The sequence below is a fragment of the Kogia breviceps genome, chromosome 12, assembly GCF_026419965.1.
Source record: "Kogia breviceps isolate mKogBre1 chromosome 12, mKogBre1 haplotype 1, whole genome shotgun sequence".
Classification (NCBI taxonomy): domain Eukaryota; kingdom Metazoa; phylum Chordata; class Mammalia; order Artiodactyla; family Physeteridae; genus Kogia; species Kogia breviceps.
In genome coordinates, this window is record NC_081321.1 from 22,420,444 (window position 1) to 22,441,923 (window position 21,480).

Here is a 21,480-nt window from a genome sequence, read left to right on the forward strand (position 1 = left end):
AGGATTTTGAGAAATAATAATTTAAAAAGCAGAAAATAGAATGCAGGAAACAATATAATAATAATAGTAGTAGTATTAAAGTAAATCTTGCAGAACTGAAAGACATGATTTTCTAGATTGTAAGATAGGAGTTTCTAGGTAGGCCTGTAACTAAGTTTGTTGTTAAATTTTTGGAAAACAAAGGTAAAGAAAATTAACAAATGTTCTCATAAGAGAAAAATATTTGTGCAAATGATGGGGAATCAGAATGTAATCAGACTCCTCAATAACCTTGCAAACTGCACAGATTTCCAACCTAGAAATTCACACTTAGCCAAACTATAAATTAAGTGTGAGGGTAGAATTAAAGCATTTTCAAGACAAAGGAGATACCAAAACAGTCCTCATGTACCTTTTCTCAGGAATCATCTGGCGTAGGTACTCTATCAAAACAAAGAAGTAAAACAAGAAAAAAGGATCCAGTGGTATCTAGAAAGCTGAAGATAACAGCTCAAGAGAGATGTAGCAAAACCCCTAGAAAAATGACTGAGGGAAATACCAGAATAGACAGCTATGTAGCAGACCTAGAGAACAACCAATCCAGGTTGGAGATATGTCCACGAGATTTGTCTCCAAGAAGATAAACATAATAGAATGCCTGAAAGCTTTGAATATATTGAGAAGATAATTAGATAAGAATTTTGGAATTAATGTTTAATACATATTTTGGAATTAATGTTTAATACATACTCGCTTAGGCCAATATAATGTGGCTGTAGTAACATTGTATCATTTCTGAGTCCATATCTAAGAGACCTTAAAAGACCTTTCACTCTTCTTTTACAATTCTGTCCAGCTGCTACGAGAAAAATCCTGAGCTAGTCTGCAGGAGCTGGGAGCCGACAGGAAGGAGAAGCAAGCCATCCTAGTGTAGGCCGCCCTAGTAGTAGTGGCCACATCAGACCCAGCAGTTGATTGCAGATACAAGGGAGAGCCCAGCCAAGACCAAAAGAACTGTCCAGCTGAACCCATCTCAGATTGCCAGCTTACAGAATTATGAGCTAAATCAGGGATTGGCAAGCTTTTTCTGTAAAGGGCCAGATAGTAAATATTTCAGGCATTTATGGGCCAAGAGGCTTAATTGATAATATTATGTAGGAGTTTACGTTAACCCAAGAAAAAGCAGATATTCACAAATTTTTTTAATTGATGAAATTCAAAATGTATTGATAATAAGGATAATTTTTCATAGTGTAGCTAGCTCTACTAGTGAGAAGAACAGAATTCTCTTTGGGGAGGATAACATTTTGCTTAATTGTGGTTCAATTAAGTATCCCTATCATCAAAAATGGTTACAAATACTCATTTATTCATGCTAATATGTAATGAGACTACATATTTCATCTTTAAGAATGTCTTTCGGGGCTTCCCTGGTGGCGCAGTGGTTGAGAGTCCGCCTGCCGATGCAGGGGACACGGGTTCATGCCCCGGTCTGGGAGGATCCCACATGCCGCGGAGCGGCTGGGCCCGTGAGCCATGGCCACTGGGCCTGTGCATCCGGAGCCTGTGCTCCGCAATGGGAGAGGCCACAGCAGTGAGAGGCCCGCGTACTGGAAAAAAAAAAAAAAAAAAAAAAAATGTCTTTCACACAAATAGGTACTTGCAAATGTTGATATCTGTCACTGAGCATATGATTTTAATTGAGCATATTTATTAGTTGAGAAGCATCTATAGAATCAAGTTCTTCTATTAATATTTTCATTTAGCATATCATTACAATGCAGATTATTTCCAATTGAAAGTTAGATGAAAGCTCCTCAGTTGCCCAGTGAATGAATTTTGAAATGTGGGTATTCCATTTGCAGTTGGATCAATGTGTGAAAAGCACTGATGGAGCTGTAGTGTGAGCTCATAAATTCGTGTAGGAATAGAAGTCTCACTTCATTTTTTTAACAGTTGATGCACAGGAAGTGCATACAGCAGCTTGACTTTACTTATGATTCAGACACTCATTTTCTAAGGTGCATTTCCACAACTACGTGCAACTTTTAAAAAATAATACATAATTAGATAATATGCATATGTCATGTATAGAAACAAAAATTAAGTGCACTATTGCCCTAGAAAAATCTTTGATACTGTGTTTTACGGCCCACAGATCAAAATTAAATTGATTGCCCTGATTTGTCTCCCATAAATAATTTAACTGTGTTTACAATCCTTAACTAAATCGCACTGATAAAGAACCTCAGACCATTTATTAAGTCACGATCCCATTTTTACTGAAATGTATTGTGGATTTAATGGATACTAAAGCATAACTATACTTTTAAGCACTGAGGAGAAATTTTTAAATCTTATACAAAATGTTATATAAGCTTTTAGCCCTAAATGACATTCATCATGACATATTTAATTGTAACAGTATAGAAACTGATCCCAGTCATTCATTTTTTAAAAATGAGTATGTAGAACTCTTTCTCCCACACTTAAAAACTAGTTATATAATTGTTTGGATGTGATTTCTTGCACATATTTTATTTTTAGACAAAAAAATATTTATGATGAGAAGTGTTAACATATTTTAACAAACAAACCATAACACGTATGCAAATGGATATTTTCCCCTCCAAACTGTTTATTTTAGAGCAGTGCTTCTCACCTGGAGGGGATCCAGTGAGCAGATGCCAAGTGTGCTGCTTATAACAGGACTCCCACCTCCACCCCCAGCAAGGAATTGTCAGTAGTACCAAGGTTGAGAAACCCTGCCCTAGAGAATATATCACATCCCAGGGGTTTGGCCATTACTAAAATATTCCAGAAAACGTTCTTTCAGAATTGTCTTGTTTGAATATACTCATTGGTGGCAAATCTTCATCTCTTGTGAGGTATATTTTATTTTAGACTATTCTCATGACTCATAGGGACAGTTTAGTTCATTCATGGAATTCAACAAAATATGCAGGCAGATATTTACACACACTTGAATATGCACACAAAATTAATTAATCATTTCTAAGTAATTGTGAATTTGGGCTGGTTAGAAAATGGAAGGCTTAAACTTTACTTTTTTATGATATTCAAAGATATTTATTGACAAGTAGTATTTATTCATTTTTTTCATTTTTATTTTATATTGGAGTATAGTTGATTAACAATGTTGTCTTAGTTTCAGGTATACAGCAAAGTGATTCAGTTATACATATACATGTATCTATTCTTGTTCAAGTTATTTTCCCATTTAGGTTATTACAGAATATTGAGTAGAGTTCCCTGTGCTATATAGTAGGTACTCGGTTATCTATTTTAAATATACAGTGTGTATATGGATTTCACAACCTTGACTGTCATCTAACTCCCAACTGGGGAGGAGAGAATCAAGGAAACTTTCGTTGTAAATGTTCTTCTTCAACTCAAAAATTAGGAAAGGAGGATCCTCAAAAATGTGGACTGAGCAGACAGTGTAAACTCGCAGCCCCTTCCCCCCTAAAAAGAATGTTAACTGAAGAACACAGTAGCTAATTCTTCATGTTTTTTTCTGGATATATCCCTTTTATTTAAATTGATCCTTTTGCCTTCAGCCAAACAGATCTAGTCAAATTTACTTATATGACCCTTACTAGATAGAAATTCTGGTTGATATTCAGTATGATATGGATTTATCTTTTATATTCAAATAATCCAGGTCTACAGTAGGTTTTTTTTTGGGGGGGGGGGAGTGGGGATTTCCAGGAATTGGCCACCACCCACTTTTTTAAAAAAATTATTTATTTATTTATTTGTTTATTTATTTTGGGCTGTGTTGGGTCTTCGTTTCTGTGCGAGGGCTTTCTCTAGTTGTGGCAAACGGGGGCCACTCTTCATTGCAGTGCGCGGGCCTCTCACTATCGCGGCCTCTCGTTGCGGAGCACAGGCTCCAGACGCGCAGGCTCAGTAGTTGTGGCTCAAGGGCCCAGTTGCTCCATGGCATGTGGGATCCTCCCAGACCAGGGCTCGAACCCATGTCCCCTGCATTAGCAGGCAGAGTCTCAACCACTGTGCTACCAGGGAAGCCCCTACAGTAGTTTTATAATTATAAAACCTTTGAAAACCAAGGATTTCTGTAACTTGGCTGTTGGCAAAATCTGTCCTGAACTAATGTGAAACTTATACTTTTAATTTACCCACATAGTGTGAATATTCATACCCTTCACTGAAGAACTATTCATGTGTTTTATTTCAGGGGGCTTAGTAATATATGCACTACTTTTTGCCTTTATAAAATATGAAAATTTTCAAATTCCAAATTAGTATGAAACCAATAGAAATTTTAATAGTAGATGCTTTCATTTTAAATAATCTTTTTTTGTCCTCATTTTTTTTTCAAAAATTACTATAGTTTTTCGTAATGACCTATCACCTCACACCAGTCAGAATGGCCATTATCAAAGTCTACAAATAAAAATGCTGGAGAGGGTGTGGAGGAAAGGGAACCCTCCTACACTATTGGTGGCAATGTAAATTGGTGTAGCCACTTTGGAAAACAGTATGCGGGGTTCCTTGAAAAACTAAAAAGAGTTACCATATGATCCAGAAATCCCACTCCTGGGCATATGTCCAGAGAAAACTCTAATTTGAAAAGATACATGCACCCCAGTGTTCATAGCAGCACTGTTTACAATATCCAAGACATGGAAGCCACCTAAATGTCCATTAACAGATGAATGGATAAAGTAGATGTGGTACATATATGGAATATTACTCGGCCATAAAAAAATGAAATAATGCCATTTGCAGTAACACGATGGACCTAGAGATTATCATATTAAATGAAGCCAGATAGAGAAAGACAAATACCATATGATATCGCTTATATGTGGAATCTAAAAAAATGATACAAATGAACTTATTTACAAAACAGATATAGACTCACAGACATAGAAAGAAAAGTTACGGTTACCAGAGGGGACAGGGAGGAGGCATAAATTTGGAATTTGGGATTAACAAATACACACTACTATATATAAAATAGATAAACAATAAGGACCTACTGTATAGAACAGGGACCTATATTCAATATCTTGTAATATAACCCATAATGGAAAAGAATCTGAAAAAGAATAGATATATGTATACGTATTACTGAATCAGTTGGCTATACATTGTATATCAACTATGCTTCAATAAAAAATTAAACATAAAAAATACTATAGTTTTTTTACTTTAGTCTTTTCAGATAATCATGGAAACAACTTTGTATTTTATTATTTCATCAATGGAACTAAAGCTTAATGTACTTAGTGATAGAAAATAAAGAGTAACAATTGTCAAAGTCTTATTATAGGACTTTTGAGATTTGTGACTTTATATATTAGGGAGGGAATTCAAAAAATTATGAGTCTACCAATATTAAAGTGGGAAGAGGACACAATCAAGCAAATGATAAGAGCTAATATGTATATTGCTAATATTTCTATGAAGAATGCTACATATTACATAATCTTTTAAAATGCAGAATAAAGTTAGATATGATTATCCCTTAAATAAGCGAAGGTTTAAAAACTGGTGAGACTAAATGTAATCAAGGTTGCAAGAAAACAGCTTTTCTCATGGGCTGCTTAGGGGAAAAAATTGTACAAAATGTCAAAAGCTGTACGAGAACTCAAAAATTATATCCCTTGGGCAACATGATTCTACCTCATGAATTGAATTTAAGGAAGTATCTAATGTGCACCACAAATTACATATATGGATGCTTGTCACGGCTTTATTAAAAACAACCAAAATATCCATGAATAAATATTAGTAAAATAAATTATTATACATCTCAGTAATGGAATGTAAAATCATAAAAGAATATATAATTACTTTAAAATGTTCAAAATGTATTTTATAGAAAGGAAATGATTTCTTTTTTTTTTTTTTTTTTTTGCGGTACACGGGCCTCTCACTGTTGTGGCCTCTCCCGTTGCGGAGCACAGGCTCCGGACGCGCAGGCTCAGTGGCCATGGCTCACGGGCCCAGCCACTCCGCGGCATGTGGGATCTTCCTGGACCGGGGCACGAACCCATGTCCCCTGCATCGGCAGGCAGACTCTCAACCACTGCGCCACCAGGGAAGCCCTCAAAATGTATTTTAAATGAAAAATGCCAGAGTTAGAAAATAGTGTGTACAGTTTGAGTGCCGTCCTCTTTATACCCAATTTTGTATGGGTGTGTGTTTGTTTTGTGTTCATATTTTTATGTATTTACTAATTTTCTATAGTAAATATATTCATAATAGAAAATTCTTACTACTTCATATTTTCTAGGTTTTATATATATACATGTATGTATTGATATATATGTGTCTGAAATTAATTGGGAAAAACTAAACAAAAACGTATATACACTGCAAAGTGAAGGGTCCTCAAGAATAACAAAATAAGCGAAATACAACTGAGAAATTTCAAGGCATTTTCAAATTGATAGCCTGTTCAAAAAGAGGATGGTACCTTTGTAAACAAATGGAAGTTATAGAAGTTTGTTGCATTCTTCCAGTCCATGAAATGCTATTTTAGCAGAAAATATTTCCTGGTTTTTGAGAAGTGTTACATTTCTTTTTCAGAATTTTAGCCTTCTTTCTCTTTATCTGAAAATTTGAACTCTCTCAGGGTTCTTGATTACTATTTCAGTAAAATGGGGAATATCACTTTTTCCCTAGATTTCTCATTTCATATATTAGCACACAGCATAGAATTCTTACCTCTCATTCATGGTGTCCAGCTCTCAACATCTTAACCTGGCAGAAGAACTAAACTAGCTGTAAATCTTACCACCCAGACCACACTTGATTATTGTATGATGGGAAAATTAAATGTGAATAAAACAGCCTAGAGCATTAGGGTGTTCTTGGAAGAATAAACACAAGTTGGAAGTCTTATGTGGACAGTGCAAAGTACAGGAAAGCAATCAATCATGTAAACATCAAATGAAAGGTTGGTAAGGAAGCCATTGGAGTCTGTCAGGCGCTCCCTGCAATAAATGGCTTACTCCATTTCTTTTCCCTTTCACTCAGTTTAGAAAAGTGAATTCTGTGGAATCTCTAACAGAACCCAAAAGATTTCATAAGTTCTTATTCCTGTTTAAAGGTATGCTTTGAACAGAATGAGCTCAACCCACTGAAGAGGGTTTTTAGTTTATATAAAATGGGCACAAACATGTCATAGCACGTACCTCCCTGACTTTTTTCATCCTCCCACAAACAGGAAACTGTTAAGGCAGCAATAATAGAAGAGCAAAAGCGAAGTGAAAAGGCTGTGGAAGAGGCAGTGAAGAGAACAAGAGACGAATTGATAGAGTATGTAAAGGAACAGAAAAGGGTAAGTATCCCCTGAAGAGTTTTAACTTGTGCTTCCACAAACTGAAGCACTGACTTCGGTACAATGACATGAAATTTTAAAATATTTAGATGTCCTTTGTCATCTAATTTAGGAATTTTCATCTAAGATTATTTTTCTGATATAATTATATATTCTAATAGTTAATGTCTATAAGAAACATAAATTCCATCTGTCAACAAAGAAAGCACACAGAGTTAGAAAATAATAATTAGAAAAGAATAATTTCTTGCTGGATTCCTAGAAATGAGCTATAGCATTTTCAATTTAACTTTACATTTGCGAAGAAAGTAAACAGTTATAGACTTTTAGTTTTTTGACCATAAGTTTGTTATTTCTTACAATATTTGTCAAAATTTGTATGTACTCGTTAGGCCTTCGGACTGGGTTAACAGTAACACTGTGGTTCTAATAGATTTTATTACAGTTATGAAATTAAGGCTCTTCTGCCATAGTTCCATTTCAAAAACAAAATTCAGAATGTGCTCGTCACAATTCAGAATGCATATTGGAGCTTTACAAAATAAACGTCATTTCAGTACAGTGTGGTTTTATTAATATGTTGAGTCTGAGCAGTGGCCGGAAATAATGGACTTAATAGCTTAATATGTAGATTTTTCAACAAATCTTTATTCTTCTTAAGTGGTATCCAAGATGAGAAACACTTAGGATGACATGTTTAATGGTAATCTCTGTAATAAGCATATTATATTATATAACAAATTATATGGTGAGTTTTCTCACACACTATTTTATGTCTCATTTATATGTTTAGTATAACACGTTATATATTATAAAGTATCATATTTAAAGACTATATATTATATAATATATAGTATTATATAATATAGCATAATAAAATTATAAATAAAACATAAAACATAGTGTGTATGAGGATATTTGACACAATTAATTGGTGGTCAAAATGACAAATAAAAGATTATTCTTCAGTTGACGGCTAAGTAGAAGACTAGGAGTGTCATAAAAACTCATGATACCACTTTAGTTCCACACTCTTAATTTGAAACCAAGTTTGGTATGATACAAAGGAAATTCTTACCCCTCAATAGCTACCATTAGGTTTCAACAAAGCAGACTTTGTCAGCAGAGTAAAAAATTGCTAAGTAGGCTTTTCAGATAACTTAACCACTCACAGAAGCATTTCACATGGGATTAGATCTTTGGGCACGTTATCTCAAGGTATTTTTAAAAGCAGTTTCACCCAAACAAATTCCCGATGGGTGCGTAACCTTCTGAAGAGAAAATTCTGAGCCAGATATGGTCAACTGACTTTTCAGGAAGTGATATATTCCCAGAAAACTCCTATTTCTATATGTATCCCCAAGGAGTTTATGTTAAATAACCTAGTTCAGAAGCAGTCATACAAGAAAGGAATTATAGATGCTTTCCACATACACACAGGAATTGTGATAGTGAAAGAACACAGACTTGAAATAAATTCAAGAAGTCTTATGGATGTATCCTTTTGGGTTTTTTTTAAACGGAAGTATAGTTGATTTACAATGTTGTGTTTGTTTCAGGTGTACAAGCAAAGTGATTCAGTTATACATGTATTATATATATATATATAAATACTTTTTCAGATTCTTTTCCCTTATAGGTTGTAACAAAATATTGAGTATAGTTCCTTGTGCTACACTAGGTCCTTTTGGTTATCTATTTTATATATAGTAGTGTGTATATGTTAATCCCAAACTCCTATGGATGTATCCTTTTTTAACCATCTTTTATTAATAATATATGGCCAATTCTTACTTGAGCACTAACTTTGGAAAAGAAATTATGTAACATAACAAACCCATTCCTAAGAGTATCTTAGATGAATATTTCTTTGATCAAAATGGAAATTTTTTCTTTAAAAAAAACTTTAGGGGCTTCCCTGGTGGCGCAGTGGTTGAGAGTCCACCTGCCGATGCAGGGGACACGGGTTCGTGCCCCGGTCCGGGAAGATCCCACGTGCGCGGAGCGGCTGGGCCCGTGAGCCATGGCCGCTGAGCCTGCGCGTCCGGAGCCTGTGCTCCGCAACGGGAGAGGCCACAGCAGTGAGAGGCCCGCGTACCGCAAAAAAAAAAAAAAAACAAACTTTAAAATGGTGTACTACTTTCCTCTCAAAAGAAGTCTTGTGGCTGCCATAAGAAACATTTAAAATGAGAGCAGGAAATGCCTTTACAGGAGTTACCTGGTCCCTGTGTGAGGTAAAATAGCCCTTGAAGAGAACTGACGATGAACTCTGCCATTTAATCTGTGTTCTTGCAAATCATATTAAAGGAATAGTATCTGTTTATGTTAGATAAACTAGTTATCATGTTTAGAAATGTTCATTAAACAACAACAAAATCATGACAATATTACATTCTATGTGCACCAGAGTTCCACTTCTCTATGCTTGTTCCTTTATATGTTAAGAACTATAAATTTAATACCTGTCTTCCAGAACAGCTGTGAGTTAATACATGTAATAAAATAGAACAGCTAGAGTATGGCCTCAATATATATGCACATTATTGAAGAAAAACAGAAAGGCCTAGTAGCATTATTTTTTGCTAATTAAAAGTATGCTTTTCAGATTAACGTTTGGCATTCTATTTCCTCTGAGGGTTACAACATGATTCTAATAGTTTATTCCGTTCTCGTTACTAGATTCACAGATTAAAACTGATTTAATCACTATATTAATAGGAAGTTTATTACCACCACTTTGGGATTTGAGAGTTTTTAAAATAACACATATTGTGGAATACTTTTAATATTTGAATGTTTCCATCTCTCCAAACAGAAAAGCTATAAAAAAGGAAAGTGGATAAAATATTTGAAATGAAAGCACCAACCAATTACTAGATCTCTTTTTTATATAACTTTTTAAAAATTAAGATTCTCTATACTCTGATTCTTTTCCAAAATGGATTTCAGTGTTTCACGTTAATTTTTATGAATTTTGGGGGCTTGGAAATTTTTCACACACACACAGAAAAGACATCTCATAACTTATAAAGTAATATTCAGAAGAAACAAAAGGGTTTTTTTAGCAAATTCATAATCTTTTTTCTGCTTCCAAAAGACTAAATTAGGGCAACTCATCTCTACTTCTTCCTTTGCAAGATGGATTTCTGTTTGCATCAGAGAACACTTTTCCAGAACAAAAATTTTCCTTTCTCCTCTCCAGCTTTTTTTAACTAGAGAGTCAACTTGAGATTTTCAACATTAGACACCTCAAAAGCCCTGTAGACCTTGGTTCCAACTGGGCTTACATTCCAGTCTGTGAAATAATCATCCCCACTTGAAGTTTTCCAAAATCTTTGTAAGAAGAAGTCTAGTGTTGTGTTAGTTTCTGTCTTTATATGTCTTTTGTCCTAACCAATCTTTGCTTTGATATCATTTTACCCTTACAAAATTCACTAAAAGACTGAAATGAAGACTCTTCTCTCTACATCTTTTCCTTCAGTCTTTTACTTTTAAAAGACAGAGAAACAGAATGAAAAATCTGAAATGCTTAACTTTTCAAATAACTTATAATTTATCCTACAATATTAAATGCAGTAGAATTACAAATCACCACAGAGGATAACATTGCTTTTTCTGGGTATCTACAATCAACAAGTTTTTAATCAGTGATCCAATCCTTTTGAGTATTACAATTATACTCAGAATTAGAATTAGAATTAGAATTATACTAGGATTAAAATTAGAATTATACTGAGAAAATGTTTTACTTTTAAATGCCATTTACCAGGGTGTTTTTGTATCAAATCAATAGGGATGTCCCTGAACTTTGTAAATACTCACATTCATCTGGTCTAAACATCTTAGACAGGACAAAGGGGCTACTTATATCTATACTACCTATGTACTAATTATGTGAATCATAATTTACACTGAGATTGCATCCTAAATTATTTACTAAGTTGGATACATGGTACTTATACTGTTACTCCAAGTCCTAATAATAATCAAAGGTTAAGTGTAATCAAATCCAAACAAAGAGAGCTTTTTAAATGATCAACCAGAAAAATAATTCAAATTAATAATGGATCTGTTTCAGTGACTATCTTATAAGTGCCTTTCTTATAGGTATTCTAAATGATAGTATTAAAAAAATCCTCTGTAAGGTCTATCTTGTTAAACCCAGAAAATAAAATTATTATATTGAGTTCACAAGTTTAGTATGAAACTGAAAAGCCAAAGTTTTGCAGTTTCAGTTCTCATAATTTTTTCATTAGTTGATAGAAATTGTCTCTTTTTTTAATGAATTTAGAAATTTCCATTATAATTTGTATAATAGAGAGAGAAGGTAAACAGGAAAACCTAAAAAGATTTAAAAATACGCTCAATTTATCTGAGAATCAGCTAGGTATCCCCAAGTGCAGTGATTTATATTTAACAGCCATAATATGTTTTATTAAAATAATTTTTTTTGTTTCAAACTCTCTTGAATCATTACAAGTTCTCAATTAAGGGGTTGCAAATACACCCCATGGGTCAAATTTGGCTTGCTGTTTTTATAAATAAAGCTTTATTGAAACACATAGCCACATCCATTCGTTTATGTGCTACTCTTTGGCTGGTTTCATGCTGCAACAGCAGAGTTGAGTAGTTCAGAGATACCATGGGGTCCATATAACCTAAAATATTTGCTATCTGGCCCTTTACAGAAAATCGTTTGTCAACTCCTGTTCCAGGCTATCAAAATAATCTTGAGGAGAAAATTTCTTCCTGTCAGCCCTTTAAAGTATTTATTCTTTCATTATGCCTCATTGTAACAAGACAATTGAAATTCCTAAGGTGCTGTTCTGGAAAAGATTTCTTGATATTAATTGCCAGATAAGGCATTATAACATTTTAGGCCTGGTCATTAGTGACATAAACTTTATTTTAGACTAAAGGAGGTTGTAGGAAAACGAGATGGGAAAGACCACATCCCTTGACACTTCCCCAGGGAGGAAGAATTTGTGGTTGAAAATGACCTATGGCCCTTGGATTAGAATGAAGTGTTCCAACCCATCCCACAAGTTAAGAGTGTTACACATGAGCTTGCTATGAGGGAGGAAGTGTGAATAACATTCAGCAAGCAACAACTACTCACAGCCAAGCAGTGATTCCTAAAAAATAAAATCCCATCCAAATGTAATAAAAGATTATTTTTTTTTCCTCTTAAGAACCAGAATTATGGCCTGTATTTTCTAAATCACCTCCAGGAAAATAATCTTCACATTAGAGGATCCTTTTAATTTAGATCTTTAAAGAGGAGTAAGGAGCAGTTACCTTTACTTCAAAGTTTTTGTGGTCAAAGCATTGTTATAATTTCTTAATTCTAAAAGGATTCATTTAATCCAGGTTTTCTACAATATTCTTGAGTGTTTGCATCGCAAACTGTTTAATAAAAGGCAATATTTGGCCAAAATGAACTCTCTTTAGTTTCTGTTCAGTTATACAGTTACTTGAATTAAACATGATTTCAAGACAAGTTACTGAATATCTTGTGGTGCCTTACTTTTTTCCTCTTAATAACTTGGGAGTTGGATGAGCTGATGTCAAATGCCTCTTAGAGTTCTAAACTCTGTTACCACTGTGAGTAACATTTTCCTTGACAGATGATGAGGCTCCACAGGGGTTTTTAATTCTTGGTATAAATGACTTGCATCATAGTAGTTATTTTGTGCATAATTTATACATCAGTGTAGGGCAGTGACACTTTTCTGGCATTCCCCAGCCTCCTGCACCTTCCCATCCTAATCGATTGGACTCGCTTCTGCTTGTCCTGGGGCGGGCTGTAGAGTTGCCTATGCAAGATGCAGCTCAGTCACATTTCAGCATCTGCCCTTGTAACTTTTGCTTTGGGTCTCATATTAGAAAATGCTTTTTAATCTGACCAAGGCATATTAAAATGAATAATATACCCGCACACTCAATTGTTATCTGTACTTTCAGTTGTACCTCATTTTTTGATGCCAAAGGGAATTTAAAGATTTATATAAGTATGACCTAAAAAGTGACTATTTTTCAATCTCATACTCTTCTTTGAAAGCTTATTTCGTACAGTATACTTTAAAATCAAATTTATTGCTGTTTTTCACTTTCTATTTTAACAATCTTCTTGATCCTCTTTCTTATTCTGCTGGACTCACTTGCGTAAGAATAACCTTGAAAGAACTTACTTTGGTGAGGCAAATCTATTGACCATTTCCATTTCAACAGTGGGAAACTGAGAAAAGATACTATAGACATAGCTTAATGCTTAGATTAAGTTTCCATTATTCCTGTTTCAGGGAATAAAACATGCGTTCCAACTTAAAATGAAAATGAAAATTTATGCATTTGCACTTAAGAACTAGTTCAGCACAGCAATTAATATACTCTTCTTTAACTGGTCTTTGGGATAGCAATTTTGTTTAAAGCAAAGCAAAACTTCTAAATCAAAGTACAGTAAGTATAAATATTTTAGTTGGAGTCCGTTAGTATCTTAAAACGTTCATTCTCTGTTTTAGTTTAATTAAAATGTTCATCTAAATAATTAATCACTTATTGAATTATTATAGTGAATTAGCTTTATTCCTCATTAAAAGGTTTTAGCTTTTTCTTAGATATTCAGATGACTTCTCCTTTCCTGCATGCAATATACTAGAGTTCTTAAAATTCAGATGGTGATAAGAACTGATTCAAATCACAGACAAATCAATAAAATCAAAGTGTCAACTTTGAGTCATAGGGCATGGAATTTAGGAGTTGACATGCCTGATGGGTATGCTATCATTGAAGGCCAGTATTTAGGTATAGCTTCTTGAGATGGGCCCAGGTGAAGAATAGCTAGGTAGCTCATGACGTAAATGGTGAGCAGCTGGTGTAGAAGGAAAACCAGAGGTCAGACCTAGAGGAAGTGGTAACTGTCAGAGGCCCCCATATTGAAATGATGATGACAACGATAACAGCTAATACTTACATAGCATTTGCTAAGTTTCAGGCACTAGTCTAAGGATATTATCATTGAAGAGTGTGTGTACATATTCACTACTCTCAATAGCATTATTAACCGCCAGATCATAAAGCTAGAAAGTGACAGTCTGGCTCTGGAGTCTGAGCTATTAACCATTTGGCAAACCACTTCTGTGGGCAACAGTCATCAATGAAGAATAGGGACAAAAATTTGTGAATAGGTCAGAAATGAAGGTTTCAGATTAAAAGCCAGGAAGAATAAGAGGATAACAGAGACCCATGTTTATGTTTTGCTAGTCGTATGGCACTATGTAGTATCTACCAGATCAAAGCAGGTGTGGAGGACCAGGACCACCATATCTTTAAAAAGCTAAAAGTCTGGTTTTGGAAGGAAAGTATAAGAGCATATTACCTTAAGTAAAGGTCAAAAAATGGCTTGAAGCAATAGTAGATACCACAACATATGGCAGTGCTTGAAAACCGGTCAAAAAGATTGTGCTGATAATCATTGACAATAGAATTCCAGAACATCACTTAAGACTATGGAGATAAGAGTGGATTTTTTATTTCAGTCAAATGGAAACTAAAATATGGACTAGGCTACACAGTAAAAAGAGGACGGACAATAGTCCGTGAGAAGACAAAGGGTTTGGTCTCTTACAGGAATAAGCAAATTAATTTATAAAGATTTTTATTAAAAAGTCTATTTCTAGATTAATATACCTTTTGGTTGCAATTCTAGAATGTCCTGGTTCATGAAGCTTATATTATTGGGGGCAGTGGAGATGGAGTTTGTTTTTTTTTTCAGATGTTGTCTTACCCTTTCGCCAACCTTAGAAGTCAAAAAGCATGTATATATGTTTTCATTTATTCACGAACTATTTATTAAGAGCCACTATTGCCTTTACCATGTTACTGTTAAAATAGTAGAAAGAAATGAATAATGAAGTGGTATTCCAAATTGCTAGCATCTTGATCTATACAACATAGATCCTTATATCTATACAAAATGCATTTGTGTATGCCCTTCCATGTTCCATTCTAAGCTATGTACTGGGAAATTTCAGTTTAAATTTTTTTTCCGTTCTATAAAGAAATGTTAAGCATCTTTAATAGTCTGAGAACTGTGCTCAGGACACAAGGATAAATAAGATCATCAAGAAAGAGAGTTTATACCCTGGTATTCATAATGGCAATACATATTTGTTTAACAACTAAAATATATAAAGATTTTTACATATATTATTTGATTCTTATAATCACCTGCATGGTTATTATTCTGATTTTACAAACTGAAGAGTCAAAGATGATAGAAATGTTCACTTTTCCAGGGCTAGATCTAATAAACCATAGCTGAGACATGAGTTTTCCTTTTTTGATCCTGTACTCTTTCCTCTACATCACAGCAATTGGCCTTGTCAACTTCATTTATACTAGCAGTTTCATTATACTATCTAGAGTGAAGCCAATATCTGGAGATGATTATCAGAAAGACCATGGTAGTTAGAATCAGTGAAGAACCCTAACATCAACAGCTAAGAGAACTAGAAGTGCATGAAATACTCAGTGATACAGAAAGCAATTGTTCATGGAGACAGGAATCCACATGTTACCATCTTCTTCTCTTGTGGTGCTTTAGTGTCCTGTTTTGAGTTCTATATTTGGAAAAGATGTTGACATTTTCATGGAAATCAGAGTTTTAGAGTGAACTACTGAGGATATAACCTAGGAGAAGACTTTGAAAGGTCTAAGCTTGTTCAACTATGGAAAAACTTACCATGGAAATTCAGCAATATAGAAACCAAAAAACCATCTTAATATGACCTTAATGCTAAAGGAATAACTAGAAATGTTCAACTTAAGTGGAATCTAAGTCTGTATCAGAAAAAAATACAAAACAGCAGCCATTTATTGAGTGCCAAGTGTGTCCAAGATACCATGGTGGCTGCTTTACTTATACAGTTTCACTTTAACCTCAAAACTATTCTAAAATAGTATCTGCACCAATACAGACAAGGAAAACTAAGTCAACAATGTGAGATAACTGCCCGAGATTAGTAAAAGAGTCAAGATTTTAACTTGGTTCTATCTGACTGCAAACCATATAGGGAGATTCCTCAGTAACTCTTTAAATCTGGTTTGATAATTTACTTTAAATAGTATTTTTCAAAAGGTATTTTAGGATTGTTAGTTTCTTCACTAACAAGCCTGTAATATACCTTTTACTTTATAGGCTCCATCTAGGTAAATTAGATAAATTTTACAGGCTCTGTCTAGATAAATTAATTAAATTGGCTCCATCCAGATAAATTAGGAAGAAAAATAGAAAGACATGCATAGCACATGTGCACATACACGCACACACATACACACACACACATCTCATTTGGGAAATTGCTTGAAAATCATGTATTACATACAATTTATAAATTATTTTTAAATAGGTTTTTCACCTATGGTGAGCTTTTGACTATCCTAGCAAAGATTATTTGTTTAGATACTTTAAATATTATTTTATTGCTGCAGGGTTTTAAGGTTTTGATTATATAAAAAACAGGCCCATTGCTTTCCTAATTGTCATGACCATATTAGGTGGTGGTGAAATACTGACAAAGTCTTAAACAACATTTCTGTAAAATGTGCATCATAAATTGGGCTCTGAAGTTAAAGCCCACCACAAGCTTATGTGGTAGCAGTAATAAGTGAACAATAGTTTGGTTTTTTTTTTTAAACCAAGCCTAGCTCTACTATTCTGTGTAGTATTATCTGTACCTTTAGTCCAATCCAGCCCATTAATACCAGTGTTGAAAACTAAACCCTTAGCCTGTTCTCTTTAGTTCTCATAAAGTCCTCATAGACACATCGTTGGAATTAATACTCATTTCTAGGGTCATATAGGCTAATGCCAAATTCCCTGAAAATTATACTTCCTCTAGGAATTAAAAAAAAACAAAATAGAACTAACATGTCAGAGTTATTTCAGTCCTTTAAAATATATTAAAATACACAAGTAATTATGGCAAACAATTTTTTTTATGCAGCAAATTAAGAAAATGAGTCATAATCCCAACATATTCTGTTTGGAAACTGTTCATTTTGTTAAATTTTAAAGTTATGTTAGCTTGGAAAATATATTTCTTTTAATTTTATTTTACGCGATTTTTAGCCTGGAGCTAAGCCACATAGCCCTGCTCTTTCAAAACTCCAGTCTGACACCTCTCTTCAGTGGCTCTCAGTTCTAAATTCTTTTTGCGTGGCTTGCAGGATCTTAGTTCCCCAACCAGGGATTGAACCCAGGCCCACGGCTGTGAAAGCACGGAGTCCTGACCACTGGACCGCCAGGGAATTCCCTCAGTTCTTAATTCTGTCTTGAGATATAGAAAGAACAAAGTATTTTCATTTACAAGAAAGATACAATGAACAATAACAATTCAGGCTTTTCACTAATATCTACAAGAGTTTCTTGTAAAACATTTAAAAATATACGACCTTCCTCTTGTGTACTTTAAATTGGACTACAGAAATTATATCTGTAGGATTGTAGACTTACTCCATTAATAGATTAATAGTCTTTTTAACTATCCTGGATATTTATGAATACCTGTTCGTTCTGATTCTTTGACTTCTTTTTCTAATATATAAATAGTTTAAAAATGAGTTATTTTTCATGTGTTGCTTTTTAAATGAAATTCCTGAAATGACTATTTTCTTATTTCCTTCCACTATCAAAATCTCCAACTTTCAGTAGAGAGGAGATGGGATTATTACTAAAAGACACTTGGTAGTTTTAAAATTTAATCTATTTGATTTATTGTATAGTTGTTTTCCATCATATGTATCTCCTCAGCCATCAGTTATTTCCTTTGAAAAAATAGCAAAAATAACAATTTGGTTTGTAACTAATAGTGCCTTGGAAACAGCATGAAAAAATCATTTTCTAAGAGATGCGGTATTTTTCTTCTCATATGAAAACAGAGAAAACCTCCTTGACATTCTGTTCCTTGCTGATTCATATGCACTGACATGACCTCTCTGTGTTCCTGTCTTGCACTGGAAGCTTTGTGCTCACTCCTTAAGGGAAGGCCAATGATTTAAGATATGTGAACTCTAGTCTGTAGCAGAGAGGTAAAAGATATGTCATTTATGGTCATCACGTTATTTTTGAATGAAATCCATTAGATTATGGATGAATCACATGTCTGACTAAATTGTCAGACTATTTTTATTATTTTTTTAAAATAATAATACTAAATGGAATAATACTAAACGAATAGTCAAGACAGTAATTTTACCAACACTTCTTTTCCTTCTCTGAGATTGCTGTACCAACGTACATCTCTTCTTGTTCTTTCTCTTTTAAAGATATTTATTATCCTGTATTCTTTTTCCAGTGATTTTTCATTCATCTTTATTGGTTCAGCTAAGATTCCCTGCGTGAGATTCCATAATCCTCAGTTTTATACATAAAGCTCCAACATTCACATCAGTTTACCACCTAAGAACTAATTTTTATCATTGTATCCCTTTATCAGAGAATTTGAGAGTAACCAAATATTAAGATCCTCTAAGTATTTGACAGGTGTTGGTCTATTTGAAAATTATATATTTTTTATATTCAGTTTGAATTCCTAATTTCAAGCAACAGAAGTTATCTGTGACTGGTCAAGCAAAAAAGGAGTTTGTGGGCTTCCCTGGTGGCGCAGTGGTTGAGAGTCCGCCTGCCGATGCAGGGGACGCGGGTTCGTGCCCCGGTCCGGGAGGATCCCACATGCCGCGGAGCGGCTGGGCCCGTGAGCCACGGCCGCTGAGTCTGCGCATCCGGAGCCTGTGCTCCGCAACGGGAGAGGCCACAACAGTGAGAGGCCCGCGTACCGCAAAAAAAAAAAAAAAAAAAAAAAAAATTTGTTTATTAAGAGGTTATTTGGAAGAGGGCAACAGCTCAGCTTCCAAAGTTAAAGCCTACAACCATGACACAGCACTGGCCTAGGGAGGGGATTCCATCACTCCTCCTCCCCCACCAAGTACTAAAGAAAACTACGGTTGCTTCCACTTGGCCATTTATGCCACTTGTGCATCACTAAAACGGTTTCACAACCTCTGCTGCCTCCAAAACCCAAAGTCCGCCACCACCCTCACCAGCAAGGAAGACTCCACATGAAGTTTCACTCTTCTAACTGCTTCTTAGTGAAGTCTCAGGGGGTAAACCTTATGACTTTGTTCCAAACCTTTATAGATCAATGCTGGGGTTCCTCTATCAGAACTCACCACAGGCTCCTGATAAACTGTTGACACGTCTAACACCCGTCGAGTCTATTCGTCATTTAAGTCTAGGTAGATGCACCGTAGCCTGGGCTAACTAGGAAGCCTCCTTCTTCCTCTGGGGCCCACTCACAACTAGAGGCTTTCGGGTCACTTCATAAATAGGTCAAAGCAAGATTCCCAAAGTAATACACACGCGCGCGCACTCGTGCACACACACACACACACACACACACACACACACACAGCCTTCAAAGAGTCCCACCTAACACTGTGCTGCTTTCTTAGTGGCAGGAGGCACAAGGTACAGTAAGTTATCTTTAACTTGGAAGAGGCTATCCTGATAGGCTGAAGATCACTGGACCCCTTAGAAACTTTATTGAGGTGTAGCTCTTATATTTTTATATGATGTTATCTCCCACTGTACTGCACTCATGCTAGACTCATATTTTTTTACATACCTTTTCTTTACGAAGGGTCTTGAGTATGTATTATGTATATGTACCGGAGACATACGTCATCAATATAGTTGTCCTGTGTAATGGTGAGACAGTAATGGTTTTAATGAAATAAGTATATTGTGGTTCAGAGCCAAATAATTTATATAACCCTAAGATAAAATGGTCTATTACCCTACCTGTCATATGAAAATTGCTATTATAGGTGTTCTCTGTCTGTTGAAATAGAAGGGGAAAAAGCATTTGCCAGATTAATAGTCATATACCTGGTGCTGAGAGTTCTAATAAAGAATGCACATCTGCAGCAGCAGCTTCATTGAAATGACTGTCTAGTAATCTTATCTCCACCTCCAATTCCAACTGTGTACTGTATGTGTGTTTAGGGCTCAACCGGGCTAGACAGGAGGCAGATTCAGATTAAAAGCACATTCATCGTTTGATTCCCTCAGGCATCCATTCTGACCACTAATTCACAATGGTATTCCGGGCCCCCAGTTTTAGTGTTAATTCAGAGCTATTAGACAATAGTACCCAAAAGACCTGGTCTTTCCCTTTCTCCAGTGCAGGTACCTTTATGAGGAAAGCCAAGTTGAGAGTTTACAGTTTATACCTGTGATGTCACTGCAATATATGTCTTCAAGTACTTACATTCTCTACTTCACTCAAAAAACTCTGGGTCTGTGAATTGACTCAGGACTAGAAATTGGAAAAGACATTACACATTTTTGTTGTAGTGGCTCAAGTCAGACCTCTCTTCACTAAACCTGGATATCTTAATCATTTTATTAAGTTGGATTTTTTTTGGATGCCTGTCTCTTTGGTCCATACAGATTGTCTGATCAGGTAGCCAGAGCCAGTGGTCACTGCAGGTCAAAGTATTTTAACCCAACCCTGTAGCAATCACAGTAACCATTTCCTCCTGCCTCTTCTAGTTAAGTGCTTCTCCCTGGAGTCTGCTACCTCGCTATCCCATGGTCTACATTGAAAGCAGTGGTGCCCATGGGCTCTCCTGGCCTCTAGAAGACAGTGCTGTTCACTGATGCTGGCTTTTCCCTCCCAGGGAACAGTGTCAGGGAGCAGCTCGTGGCTGTGGTGGCTGTGATTCTTGCCTTGGACTGAGAATTGTGGGCATCATTAGGATTGTGAGCATTTCATTGTCTTTTTTTTAAAGCTGTATTGTGGAATCAGAAGCAACTAATTTTGTGTTTGAATTCTTCATGCTCTTCATATTGTTCAGTGTGAGAAGCCACTGGATCTCCCATAGTCTTGCCTTCATTTGTCACTTCATTTCAAGTGACTGCAGTTAATAATTTGTTACTTTGCTACTGTGGTCTATGGGCTGCCCGATTTTACCTTTTTTTTTTTTTTTTCTCCAGAAAATTAGCTGGATGTTTAGAGCCATCAGCCCTTACAGAGTCAGATAACCATTTGTAGATCTTCCTGACTTTCCTGAGGATGTACCACCTTCAGCCACTTCTA

General features: G+C 35.2%; 1 protein-coding gene across 8 annotated transcripts in view; it reads left to right on the top strand.

The window, feature by feature from the left end:
- The window catches only part of CCDC91 (coiled-coil domain containing 91), a 376,162-nt gene that overhangs the window by 313,615 nt on the left and 41,067 nt on the right, over positions 1-21,480 (top strand). For all 8 annotated transcript variants that reach the window (XM_067008954.1, XM_067008955.1, XM_059081562.2 and 5 more), the window contains one exon: positions 7,205-7,318. In XM_067008954.1, the coding sequence (XP_066865055.1) occupies positions 7,205-7,318 (114 nt within the window). The remainder of the gene's footprint in view (positions 1-7,204; positions 7,319-21,480) is intronic.